Source organism: Haemorhous mexicanus, chromosome 30, assembly GCF_027477595.1.
Source record: "Haemorhous mexicanus isolate bHaeMex1 chromosome 30, bHaeMex1.pri, whole genome shotgun sequence".
Classification (NCBI taxonomy): Eukaryota; Metazoa; Chordata; class Aves; order Passeriformes; family Fringillidae; genus Haemorhous; species Haemorhous mexicanus.
Genome location: NC_082370.1, coordinates 4,033,649 through 4,046,431, shown reverse-complemented (window position 1 = coordinate 4,046,431; position 12,783 = coordinate 4,033,649). Strand labels below are relative to the sequence as shown.

Sequence of the window (12,783 nt, the reverse complement as noted above, 5' to 3'; positions counted from 1 at the left end):
CTGTCCAGCCTCACCCTGTGATGATCCCAAACTTTTCCCTTGGAATCTTTTCCCACTTTTTCCCTGGAATTTTTTGGGATTTGTTTTCCCCCAGAACCTGGAGCTGAAGGATCTCCTCCCCTACGGCTTCGCCATCCACCACGCCGGGATGACGCGCGTCGACCGCACCTTGGTGGAGGATCTCTTCGCCGACAAACACATCCAGGTGGGACCCCAATTCCAGAAAAAATTCTGGAATCAAATCCCAAACAAATTTTCCTTTGGCATCCTGCCCTGATGTGGAAAAAAAGGAATTTGCCTCAAGGATGAAATGGGAGATGAAAATGGAGTTTTTTGGATAGAAAAGGAGATTTTTGGATGGAAGTTCCTGGGTGGATTTGGAGGTTCCTGGGTGGATTTGGAGGTTCCTGCTGGATCTGATCCCTGGTTTTCAGTGGGTTTGGAGAATCCTGCTGGATCTGACCCCAGTTTTCCTGCAGGTGCTGGTGTCCACGGCCACGCTGGCCTGGGGTGTGAACCTGCCGGCGCACACGGTGATCATCAAAGGCACGCAGGTGTACAGCCCGGAGAAGGGGCGCTGGACAGAGCTGGGAGCGCTGGACATCCTCCAGGTGAGACCTCCAGGAGGACCTTCCCAGCCTCAAATCCCATCCAACATCCCGGTTTTGGAGTTCCTCCTCCATCTTCATGGTGGTGTGAGGTTGGAGGGGAAGGGGAAAAGTTCCTTAAGAAGTCCATGTCCAGATCCTTCCAGATAATTCTTCAAGAATTTCATGCCCAGATCCACCTCAGATAACTCCTTGCCCAAACCCACCTGAGATGATCCCTCAAGAATTCCAAATTCCATGAGCTGTTTCTCCTGGTTCCAGATGTTGGGCCGTGCCGGGAGGCCTCAGTACGACACGAAAGGAGAAGGAATTCTCATCACTTCCCACGGAGAGCTCCAGTATTACCTGTCCCTGCTCAACCAGCAGCTGCCCATCGAGAGCCAGATGGTGGCCAAGCTCCCGGACATGCTCAACGCCGAGGCCGTGCTCGGGAATGTCCAGAATGCCAAGGTTGGATGAAATTCCCGATTTTCCATAGGGATTTGTGGCCGTGGTTCTGCCCCCTGAGATAATTCCTTGCCCAAACCCACCTGAGATAATCCCTCAAGAACTCCTTGCCCAAACCCACCTGAGATATCCCTCAAGAATTCCATGCCCAATCCTAGGTGGGGATTTTTGGGATTGGGATGTTTGGAGTGTTCTTGGAAGAGTTTTTGGGATGGGAGTGGAAAATGAGGGGAAAATCTGGGGGTGTTTTAGGGTTAATTCCAGAATGTTTTCCAGGAGATGTGGGGAAAGGGAATTGGGCACCAGGAAAAGCAGATTTTCTGGGAAATTAAGAACCAGGGAAAGCAGCTTTTCTTGGAAATTGGATACCAGGGATTTTCCTTGGAAAATTCCCTTATTCCTGAAATTCTCAATTTCTGAGAAATTAGGGGCAAGGAAAAACAACTTTTCTGGGAAATTTGAACACCAGTAAAAGCAGATTTCCCTGGATTTCCCGGCTCTGTTTTGTGGGATTTTCCTGGGATCAGCTCCACTCCGGAGCTCCCCAGCTGTGCCAGACATCCCAGGGATCACTCAGGATTTGGGAATTCCGCAGGACGCGGTGAACTGGCTGGGCTACACCTACCTGTACATCCGGATGCTGCGGTCGCCGACCCTTTACGGCATCTCCCACGATGACCTGAAGGCGGATCCGCTCCTGGAGCAGCGGCGCCTCGACCTCGTCCACACCGCGGCCCTGATGCTCGACAAGAACAACCTGGTCAAGTACGACAAGAAAACCGGGAATTTCCAGGTGGGATGGCAAAAAAAATGGGGATTTCTGGGTGGGAGGGAAAAAAAAAAGGGGAGTTTTAGGTGGGAGGTTCCTGTGGGTTTCTCCAGGCCATTCCTGTTGTTCTCCAGGCCATTTTTCTTCTCACCATTCCTGTGGTTTCTCCCACTCGTTCTGGCTGTTCTCCTGGCCATTCCCATGGTTTATCCTGACTGTTCCTGTAGGTTTATCCCAGCTGTTCCTGTAGGTTTATCCCAGCCGTTCCTGTAGGTTTATCCTGACTGTTCCTGTAGGTTTATCCCAGCCGTTCCCGTGGTTTATCCCAGCCATTCCCGTGGTTTATCCTGACTGTTCCTGTAGGTTTATCCCAGCCGTTCCCATGGTTTATCCCAGCCGTTCCCATGGTTTATCCCGACTGTTCCTGTAGGTTTATCCCAGCCATTCCCATGGTTTATCCTGACTGTTCCTGTAGGTTTATCCTGACTGTTCCTGTAGGTTTTTCCTGACTGTTCCTGTAGGTTTATCCCAGCCGTTCCCATGGTTTATCCTGACTGTTCCTGTAGGTTTATCCCAGCCGTTCCCATGGTTTATCCCAGCCATTCCCGTGGTTTATCCCGACTGTTCCTGTAGGTTTATCCCAGCCGTTCCCATGGTTTATCCCAGCCATTCCCATGCTTTATCCTGACTGTTCCTGTAGGTTTATCCCAGCCATTCCCACGGTTTATCCTGACTGTTCCTGTAGGTTTATCCCAGCCGTTCCCATGGTTTATCCCAGCCATTCCCGTGGTTTATCCCGACTGTTCCTGTAGGTTTATCCCAGCCGTTCCCATGGTTTATCCCAGCCATTCCCATGCTTTATCCTGACTGTTCCTGTAGGTTTATCCCAGCCATTCCCACGGTTTATCCCAGCCATTCCCATGGTTTATCCCAGCCGTTCCCATGATTTATCCCAGCCATTCCCATGGTTTATCCTGACTGTTCCCACCATTTTCCTGGCTGTCCTGGCAGGTGACGGAGCTGGGCCGCATCGCCAGCCATTATTACATCACCAACGAGACGGTGCAGACGTACAACCAGCTGCTGAAACCCACCCTGAGCGAGATCGAGCTCTTCCGCGTCTTCTCCCTGTCCTCGGAGTTCCGCAACATCACCGTGCGCGAGGTGCGGGAACGGGCAACGGCCATCAGCCAACAGCCCACACCAAACAACACCCAACAGCCATCACCCAACAGCCATCAGCCAACAGCCCACACCAAACAACACCCAACAGCCATCACCCAACAGCCATCAGCCAACAGCCCACACCAAACAACACCCAACAGCCATCACCCAACGGCCATCACCCAACAGCCCACACCAAACAACACCCAACACTCAACATCACCCAACAGCCATCACCCAACAGCCATCAGCCAACAGCCCACACCAAACAACACCCAACAGCCATCACCCAACGGCCATCACCCAACAGCCCACACCAAACAACACCCAACACTCAACATCACCCAACAGCCATCACCCAACAGCCATCAGCCAACAGCCCACACCAAACAACACCCAACAGCCATCACCCAACAGCCCACACCAAACATCACCCAACACTCAACATCACCCAACAGCCATCAGCCAACAGCCCACACCAAACATCACCCAACAGCCATCACCCAACAGCCATCAGCCAACAGCCCACACCAAACAACACCCAACAGCCATCACCCACCAGCCATCACCCACCCTCCATCCCTGTTTCCCCCAGGAGGAGAAGCTGGAACTGCAGAAGCTTCTGGAGCGAGTCCCGATCCCGGTGAAGGAGAGCATCGAGGAGCCCAGTGCCAAGGTGAGCTCTGCTGGCAATTCCTGGTGGGAATTCTGCTCCCTTCCCTCTCTGGGATATCCTGGATGGGGCTGGGAAGCTCAGGGAGGTCCAGGAGATCCGTGGGAGTGGGGGGAGGCGGGAAAGGAGGTGGGAGAAGGGAATTGGGTGCCAGCAAAAGCAGATTTCTTGGGATATTTGGGACCAGGAAAAGGAAATTTCCTTGGGAATTAGGAACCAGGAAAAGCAGCTTTTTTTGGAAACTGGGGATCAGGAAAAGGAGGAGGTTTCCTTAGGAATTAAGCTCCAGGCAAAGCAGCTTTCCCGGGATATTCCCTGAGGGTTTTTCCATGGCCGTTCCCAGATCAACGTCCTGCTCCAGGCCTTCATCTCGCAGCTGAAGCTGGAGGGGTTCGCCCTCATGGCTGACATGGTCTACGTCACCCAGGTGAGCTGGGAATTCCCTCAGAATTCCCAGTTGGATTGGTGAGGGGCTGGGATGGAATTCCCAGAGCAGCTGGGACCCCTGGAAGTGTCCAAGGCCGATGCTGTGCAATGGCACTGGTTGTGGTGACACCCGATGGGATTTTGGGTCATTCCCACCCTAAACCCCCCTGAACTGGCCCAGGGGGTGGGATGGGAATTTGGGAATGTCCAGGATGTGACCCCAAAACCCTTCCCTGCCCCGCAGTCGGCCGGGAGGCTGATGAGAGCCATCTTTGAGATCGTCCTGAACCGGGGCTGGGCCCAGCTCACCGACAAAACCCTCAACCTCTGCAAGATGATCGACAAGCGCATGTGAGCCCTGATCCCGCAGAATTCCCCAAAATTCCCCCGAATCCCCGCGGTTCCCGGTGTCCCCTGAGCCCCCGGGTTGTCCCCACAGGTGGCAGTCCATGTGTCCCCTGCGCCAGTTCAAGAAGCTGCCCGAGGAGGTGGTGAAGAAGATCGAGAAGAAGAATTTCCCCTTCGAGCGCCTCTACGACCTCAACCACAACGAGATCGGTGCTGAAATGGGGGGAAATCACCCAAAATCTGGGATGGGGAGGGGTTTGGGGTTGTGGCATGGGAGAATCCCCAGGATCCAGGTTAAAATCCCTTGAATTCAGGCTAAAATCCCCCAAATCCGGGCTGGGGAGGGGATTTGGATCGTGGCATGGGAAAATCTCCCAGGGTAAAATCCCCCAAATCCTGGTTTAGATGGGATTTTGGGGAAAAAAAAAATAAACTTTGTTTTGAGGGTGGGGAATTTCTCCACGGTTTTTCCTCCCAAATGGGGGAATTTTCCTCAGAAATGGGGGTAATTTCTCCAGAATTTCTCCTCAGAAATTGAGGAATATCACTCAGAAATTGTGGAATTTCCCCTCAGAAATGGGGGAATTCCTCCAGGATTTCCCCTCAGAAATAAGGGAATTTCTCCATGAATTTCCTTCAGAAATTGGGGAATTTCCCCTCAGAAATGGGGGAATTTCTGCAGGATTTCCCCTCAGAAATGGAGGGATTTCTCCAGGAATTTCCCTCAGAAATGGGTGAATTTCTCCAGGATTTTCCCTCAGAAACGGGGGAATTCCTCCAGAAATTTCTGAGTGTCTGGAGCAGAGGCCTCACCCTCGGAATCCCGCTTTTTTTGGGATCCTCCCTGACCCCATCCCTTTTATTTTTTTTTTTCCCCCCTCACAGGAGAGCTGATCCGGATGCCGAAAATGGGGAAAACCATCCATAAATACGTGCACCTGTTCCCGAAGCTGGAGCTGTCCGTGCACCTGCAGCCCATCACGCGCTCCACGCTCAAGGTGGAGCTCACCATCGCGCCCGACTTCCAGTGGGACGAGAAGGTGGGAAAGGGGGAATTTGGGGTGGGAAAGGTGGGAATTGTGAGGGGAAAATGGGGAATTCTGCGGGTGGAGATGGAAATTGTTGAGGGACAAAGGGGAATTCCGGGCCTGGGGTGTGGAAATCGTGAGGGGAAATGGGGAATTCTGGGGCTATGATGTGGAAATCATGAGGGGAAAATGCCCTGATTCGGGAAAAAAGTGGGATTTGTAGGGTTGGGGTGTGGAAATTGTGAGGGGAAATGGGGAATTGTGAGGTTGGGGTGTGGAAATCCTGAGGGGAAATGGGGAATTCTGGAGCTATGATGTGGAAATCATGAGGGGAAAATGCCCTGATTCGGGAAAAAAGTGGGATTTGTAGGGTTGGGGTGTGGAAATTGTGAGGGGAAATGGGGAATTGTGAGGTTGGGGTGTGGAAATCCTGAGGGGAAAATGGGGAATTCTGGAGCTATGATGTGGAAATCATGAGGGGAAAATGCCCTGATTCGGGAAAAAAGTGGGATTTGTGGGGTTGGGGTGTGGAAATTGTGAGGGGAAATGGGGAATTCCGGGCCTGGGGTGTGGAAATCGTGAGGGGAAATGGGGAATTCTGGAGCTATGATGTGGAAATCATGAGGGGAAAATGCCCTGATTTGGGAAAAAAGTGGGATTTGTGGGGTTGGGGTGTGGAAATTGTGAGGGGAAATGGGGAATTGTGAGGTTGGGGTGTGGAAATCCTGAGGGGAAAATGGGGAATTCTGGGGCTATGATGTGGAAATCATGAGGGGAAAATGCCCTGATTTGGGAAAAAAGTGGGATTTGTGGGGTTGGGGTGTGGAAATTGTGAGGGGAAATGGGGAATTGTGAGGTTGGGGTGTGGAAATCCTGAGGGGAAAATGGGGAATTCTGGAGCTATGATGTGGAAATCATGAGGGGAAAATGCCCCTGACTGGGGGCAAAAATGGGATTTATGGGGTGAGGGGTGGAAATCATGAGGGAAAATGGGGGATTTTGGGGCTGGGATGTGAAAATCATCAGGGACAATGCCCTGATCGTGCAAAACCAGAAAATCTGGTGTTGGGTTTTAAAAACCACGAGGCAGAACACAATCCTGGGATGAAAAGGAGCCATTTCAGGGCTGGAGCACTTGGAATTGTGATGGCTGGGACAGGGAATTGAGAACTTCCCCTTTTTTTTTTTTCCAGGTCCATGGCTCCTCCGAGGCCTTCTGGATCCTGGTGGAGGATGTGGACAGCGAGGTGATCCTGCACCACGAGTATTTCCTGCTCAAGGCCAAATATGCCCAGGATGAGCACCTGGTGACATTTTTTGTGCCTGTCTTTGAGCCCCTGCCCCCCCAGTATTTCATCAGGGTGGTGTCCGACCGCTGGCTCTGTGAGTGCCCCTTTTCCTGGGTTTATTCCTGGTTTTTTTTTCTGCTTTTATTCCTGGTTTTTCTTGGGATTTATTCTGTGTTTTTCCTGGGCTTTAGTTCTGCTTTTTCCCGGTTTTATTCCTGGTTTTTCCTGGGTTTTTTTGCTGTTTTTATTGCTGTTTTTTTTTCTGGGGTTTATTCTGGGTTTTATGGCTCTGTGGGTGACCCTTTATTGGGGTTTATTCTGGGTTTTTCCAGGGGTTTATTCCTGGTTTCTCCAGAGGTTTTTTATCCCAGAGCTTTGGAATTCCAGATTAATCCCCTCTCCCAGACCTTTTGGAATCTGTTTTTAATCCCTATTCCCAAACCTTTGGAATCTGTTTTTAATCCCTATTCCCAAACCTTTGGAATCTGTTTTTAATCCCTATTCCCAAACCTTTGGAATCTGTTTTTAATCCCTATTCCCGAACCTTTGGATTCTATTTTTAATCCCTATTCCCAAACCTTTGCAATCTCTTTTTATCCCTATTCCCAAACCTCTGGAATCCCAGATTTATCCTCTTTCCCAAACCATTGCAATCTGTTTCTTATCCCCTCTCCCAAACCTCCGCAATCCATTTCCCATCCCCTTCCCCTCCTCCCAACCCCACAACCTCACCCCCACGGCAGATCCAGACCCCCTGGATCCACCCACCTGGAAAATTCAGGAATTCTTTCCATCCTCCAGCCTGTGAGACCCAGCTCCCCGTTTCTTTCCGGCACCTGATCCTTCCGGAAAAATACCCGCCGCCCACGGAGCTGCTGGACCTGCAGCCGCTGCCGGTGTCGGCGCTGCGGAACAGCGCCTTCGAGAGCCTCTACCAGGACAAGTTCCCCTTCTTCAACCCCATCCAGACTCAAGGTGGGACTTCCAGGTCCTCATCCCGCTGGGATTTCCCGGGATTTGGTGGTTTCGGCAGGAATCTTCTGGGGGATCGCGGGGTGGTTTGGGTTTGGGGTTTTTGATGGGTTCAGCGGGTTCTGGAGGTTGTGGTTGGTCCTTCTGCTTGTTCCATGTGGATTTCATCTCTCCCAGAGTTTTGGGGTCAATGGATTATTCACTATTCCCCATTTTGGGGTCCATGGTTAATCCTGTATTCCCAGAGTTTTGGGATCTGTGGTTTATCCTCTGTTTCCAGAGTTTTGGGATCCATGGATTATTCACTATTCCCAGTTTTGGGATCCATGCTTTATCCCCTGTTTCCAGAGTTTTGGGATGCATGGATTATCCCTTCTCCCAGACTTTTGGGATCCGTGGTTTACCCCCTCTCCCAGAGGTGTGGGATCCATGGCTTATCCCCTCTCCCAGGGAATAATCAATGGTTTCCTCCCAGTAGGAAACCACTGGTTATTCCTTATTCCCAGAGTTTTGGGATCCACAGATTATTCCGTATTTCCAGAGTTTTGGGATCCATGGATTCTTCCTTCTCCCAGAGTTTTGGGATCCATGGTTTATCCCCTCTCACAGAGTTTTGGGATCCATGGTTTATTCCTTCTCCCAGAGTTTTGGGATCCATGGTTTATTCCTTCTCCCAGAGTTTTGGGATCCATGGTTTATCCCCTCTCCCAGAGTTTTGGGATCCATGGTTTATCCCCTCTCACAGAGTTTTAGGATCCGTGGTTTATCCCCTCTCACAGAGTTTTGGGATCCATGGTTTATCCCCTCTCACAGAGTTTTAGGATCCGTGGTTTATTCCTTCTCCCAGAGTTTTGGGATCCGTGGTTTATCCCCTCTCCCAGAGTTTTGGGATCCATGGTTTATCCCCTCTCACAGAGTTTTGGGATCCATGGTTTACCCTCACTCCCAAAATTTTGGGATCCGTGGTTTATCCCTAAAGATATTCGCCAGATCTCCTCTCCCTCCGGCTGGATCCTCACCCCATCCCCACTTTTTTTTTTCCCCCCTAAACCCCCGGGAATCCCCTGACCTGCCCAGTGTTCAACACGGTGTACAACAGCGACGACAACGTCTTCGTGGGCGCGCCCACGGGCAGCGGCAAAACCATCTGCGCCGAGTTCGCCATCCTCCGCATGCTCCTGCAGAACTCCGAGGGCCGCTGCGTCTACATCACCCCCATGGAGGCCCTGGCTGAGCAGGTTGTGTCCCAGGAATTCCCTGGAGCTGGGAATTCCCACCTTCACCCCTCGCTCCTTTGGGGTCCGCTCGGGGTTTGCCCGTCCTGCCGCTTCTGGGGGTGGGTTATGGGGGAATTCGGTTTGAATGCCCAATTTTGAGGGGAATTTGGTGGGAATTGCCCCATTTTGAGAGGAATTTGGAGGGAATTGCCTCAGTTTTGAGATAAGACTGGTCCAGTGGGAATTCACCAGGAAGTTGGCAGGAGTTGCCGCAGTTTGGGAGGAATTTAGAGGGAATCGCCTCATTTTGAGAGGAATTGGGTGGGAATTGCCCCAGTTTGAGGGAAATATGAGAGGAATTTGGAGGGAATTGCCCCATTTTGAGAGGAATTTGGAGGGAATTGCCCCAGTTTTGAGATAAGACTGGTCCAGTGGGAATTCACCAGGAATTTGGCAGGAATTGCTGCAGTTTGAGAGGAATTTAGAGGGAATCGCCTCATTTTGAGGGGAATTGGGTGGGAATTGCCCCAGTTTGAGGGAAATATGAGAGGAATTTGGAGGGAATTGCCCCATTTTGAGAGGAATTTGGAGGGAATTGCCCCAGTTTTGAGATAAGACTGGTCCAGTGGGAATTCACCAGGAATTTGGCAGGAATTGCTGCAGTTTGAGAGGAATTTAGAGGGAATCGCCTCATTTTGAGAGGAATTTGGTGGGAATTGTCCCATTTTGAGAGGAATTGGAGGGAATTGCCCCTAGTTTTGAGATAAGACTAGTCCAGTGGGAATTCACCAGGAATTTGGCAGGAGTTGCTGCAGTTTGAGAGGAATTTGGTGGGAATCGCCCCATTTTGAGAGGAATTGGGTGGGAATTGCCCCAGTTTGAGGGAAATATGAGAGGAATTTGGAGGGAATTGCCCCATTTTGAGAGGAATTTGGAGGGAATTGCCTCAGTTTTGAGATAAGACTGGTCCAGTGGGAATTCACCAGGAATTTGGCAGGAATTGCTGCAGTTTGAGAGGAATTTGGTGGGAATCGCCCCATTTTGAGAGGAATTTGGTGGGAATTGCCCCATTTTGAGAGGAATTTGGTGGGAATTGTCCCATTTTGAGAGGTATTTGGAGGGAATTGCCCCATTTTGAGAGGAATTTGGTGGGAATTGCTGCATTTTGAGAGGAATTTGGTGGGAATTTCTCCAGTTTGAGGAGAACACCACTCCTGTGTGAATTCCTGAGAAATTTTGTTGGAATTGCCCCAATTTGAGGGAAATTTGAGAAGAATTTGGTGAGAATTGCCCCATTTCAAAGGGAACTTGCTGGGAATCACCCCAGTTTGGTGGGAATTTCCTCAGTTTTGAGAGAAATTTGGTGGGAATCACCCCCATTTTGGGGATAACACCACTTCTGTGTGAATTCTGGATAAATCCGTTGGGAACCTCCCGGATTCGAGGCCAATCCCCGTTTCCCCAGGTTTTCATGGATTGGTACGAGAAATTCCAGGAGCGCCTCAACAAGAAGGTGGTGCTGCTCACGGGGGAGACCAGCACGGACCTGAAGCTGCTGGGAAAGGGGAACATCATCATCAGCACCCCGGAAAAGTGGGATATCCTCTCCCGCCGCTGGAAGCAGCGCAAGAACGTCCAGAATGTCAACCTGTTCATCGTGGATGAAGTGCACCTGATCGGGGGCGAGAACGGGGTCAGAGTCCTGGGAATGGGGTGGGGATGGGTCCAGCCTGGAATGGGAGGTTCTCAGTGGGATTTTGACTTGTTTTGGAGAAGGTTTTCCTGATGGAAATGGATCCGATGGGATGGGGGATGTTCATGCCTTGGGAAGGTCAGAAGGAGTTTCCATGAGGTGTCTTGGATGGATCTCAGCCAGGAACAGTCCTGATCCCATTTGTGATCTTGCTCCTGATCCCACTCTTGATCCTGCTTCTGATCCTCTTCCTGATCCCACTCCTGATCCCATTCCTGCTCCTTCTCCTGATCCATCTGTATCTCGCAGAAAGCTCAGGAGGGGTTTCCATGCATTCTCCTGACCTGATTCCATTCCCAATCCCATTCCCAATCCTGTTTTCCCCCACAGCCCGTGCTGGAGGTGATCTGCTCACGGATCCCATTCCCAATCCCATTCCCAATCCTGTTTTCCCCCACAGCCCATGCTGGAGGTGATCTGCTCACGGATCCCATTCCCAATCCTGTTTTCCCCCACAGCCCGTGCTGGAGGTGATCTGCTCACGGATCCCATTCCCAATCCCGTTCCCAATCCTGTTTTCCCCCACAGCCCGTGCTGGAGGTGATCTGCTCACGGATCCCATTCCCAATCCTGTTTTCCCCCACAGCCCGTGCTGGAGGTGATCTGCTCACGGATCCCATTCCCAATCCCATTCCCAATCCTGTTTTCCCCCACAGCCCGTGCTGGAGGTGATCTGCTCACGGATCCCGTTCCCAATCCCATTCCCAATCCTGTTTTCCCCCACAGCCCGTGCTGGAGGTGATCTGCTCACGGATCCCGTTCCCAATCCCATTCCCAATCCTGTTTTCCCCCACAGCCCGTGCTGGAGGTGATCTGCTCACGGATCCCATTCCCAATCCCATTCCCAATCCTGTTTTCCCCCACAGCCCATGCTGGAGGTGATCTGCTCACGGATCCCATTCCCAATCCTGTTTTCCCCCACAGCCCATGCTGGAGGTGATCTGCTCACGGATCCCATTCCCAATCCCATTCCCAATCCTGTTTTCCCCCACAGCCTGTGCTGGAGGTGATCTGCTCACGGATCCCATTCCCAATCCCATTCCCAATCCTGTTTTCCCCCACAGCCCGTGCTGGAGGTGATCTGCTCACGGATCCCATTCCCAATCCCATTCCCAATCCTGTTTTCCCCCACAGCCCGTGCTGGAGGTGATCTGCTCACGGATCCCATTCCCAATCCCATTCCCAATCCTGTTTTCCCCCACAGCCCGTGCTGGAGGTGATCTGCTCGCGCATGCGCTACATCTCGTCGCAGATCGAGCGGCCGATCCGCATCGTGGCGCTGAGCTCGTCGCTGTCCAACGCCAAGGACGTGGCACACTGGCTGGGCTGCAGCGCCACCGCCACCTTCAACTTCCACCCCAACGTGCGCCCCGTGCCCCTGGAGCTGCACATCCAGGTAGGGGTGGGAATGGCTGGGATTCTTGGAAAAATCCCTTGGGATTGTTGGGAATTCTTGGCTATAATCCCTTGGACTTCTTGGTCATTCTTGGCCATGATCCCTTGGATTTCTTGGTCATTCTTGGCCATAATTCCTTGGGATTGTTGGTAATCCTTGGGCATAATCCCTTGGGATCGTTGGTCATTCTTTGCCATGATCCATTGGGATTGGGATTGGCCATTGATCACCAGTCCAAGGATCAATCATTTCCATGCAGGAATTTTGCGAATTTTCACATGTTTCCCACCAGTTTGGCAGGGAATCCTTTGGGATCCATCTGGATTTGTGGTTTCTGGCAGGGTTTCAACATCAGCCACACGCAGACGCGGCTGCTGTCCATGGCCAAGCCCGTGTACCACGCCGTGATGAAGCACTCGCCCAAAAAACCCGTCCTGGTCTTCGTCCCCTCCCGCAAACAGACGCGGCTCACGGCCATCAACATCCTGACCACCTGCGCCTCTGACGTCCAGCGCCACAGGTGGCACCTGGGGGACACCTGGGGACTCCACGGCATGGGCTGGAGACTGCCCAGGGATGGGAAAGGGAACACCTGGAGGACACCTGGGGACTCCATGGGATGGGTTGTGGGGTTGGAGAAGATCCAGGGTTGAGTTATGGGATTGGAGATGGGGAATTCCTGAGGGAGCTGAG

The 12,783-nt window shown here is 51.9% G+C and overlaps 1 protein-coding gene across 1 annotated transcript in view; it reads left to right on the top strand.

The window, feature by feature from the left end:
* The window catches only part of SNRNP200 (small nuclear ribonucleoprotein U5 subunit 200), a 29,453-nt gene that overhangs the window by 11,122 nt on the left and 5,548 nt on the right, over window positions 1–12,783 (top strand). The window contains exons 18-33 of the mRNA XM_059870634.1: window positions 95–205; window positions 480–611; window positions 870–1,058; window positions 1,651–1,848; window positions 2,836–2,988; window positions 3,584–3,664; window positions 4,005–4,088; window positions 4,332–4,438; window positions 4,527–4,645; window positions 5,321–5,475; window positions 6,657–6,846; window positions 7,554–7,727; window positions 8,802–8,962; window positions 10,407–10,634; window positions 11,899–12,090; window positions 12,432–12,610. Coding sequence (XP_059726617.1) covers window positions 95–205; window positions 480–611; window positions 870–1,058; window positions 1,651–1,848; window positions 2,836–2,988; window positions 3,584–3,664; window positions 4,005–4,088; window positions 4,332–4,438; window positions 4,527–4,645; window positions 5,321–5,475; window positions 6,657–6,846; window positions 7,554–7,727; window positions 8,802–8,962; window positions 10,407–10,634; window positions 11,899–12,090; window positions 12,432–12,610 — 2,453 coding nt within the window. The remainder of the gene's footprint in view (window positions 1–94; window positions 206–479; window positions 612–869; window positions 1,059–1,650; window positions 1,849–2,835; window positions 2,989–3,583; window positions 3,665–4,004; window positions 4,089–4,331; window positions 4,439–4,526; window positions 4,646–5,320; window positions 5,476–6,656; window positions 6,847–7,553; window positions 7,728–8,801; window positions 8,963–10,406; window positions 10,635–11,898; window positions 12,091–12,431; window positions 12,611–12,783) is intronic.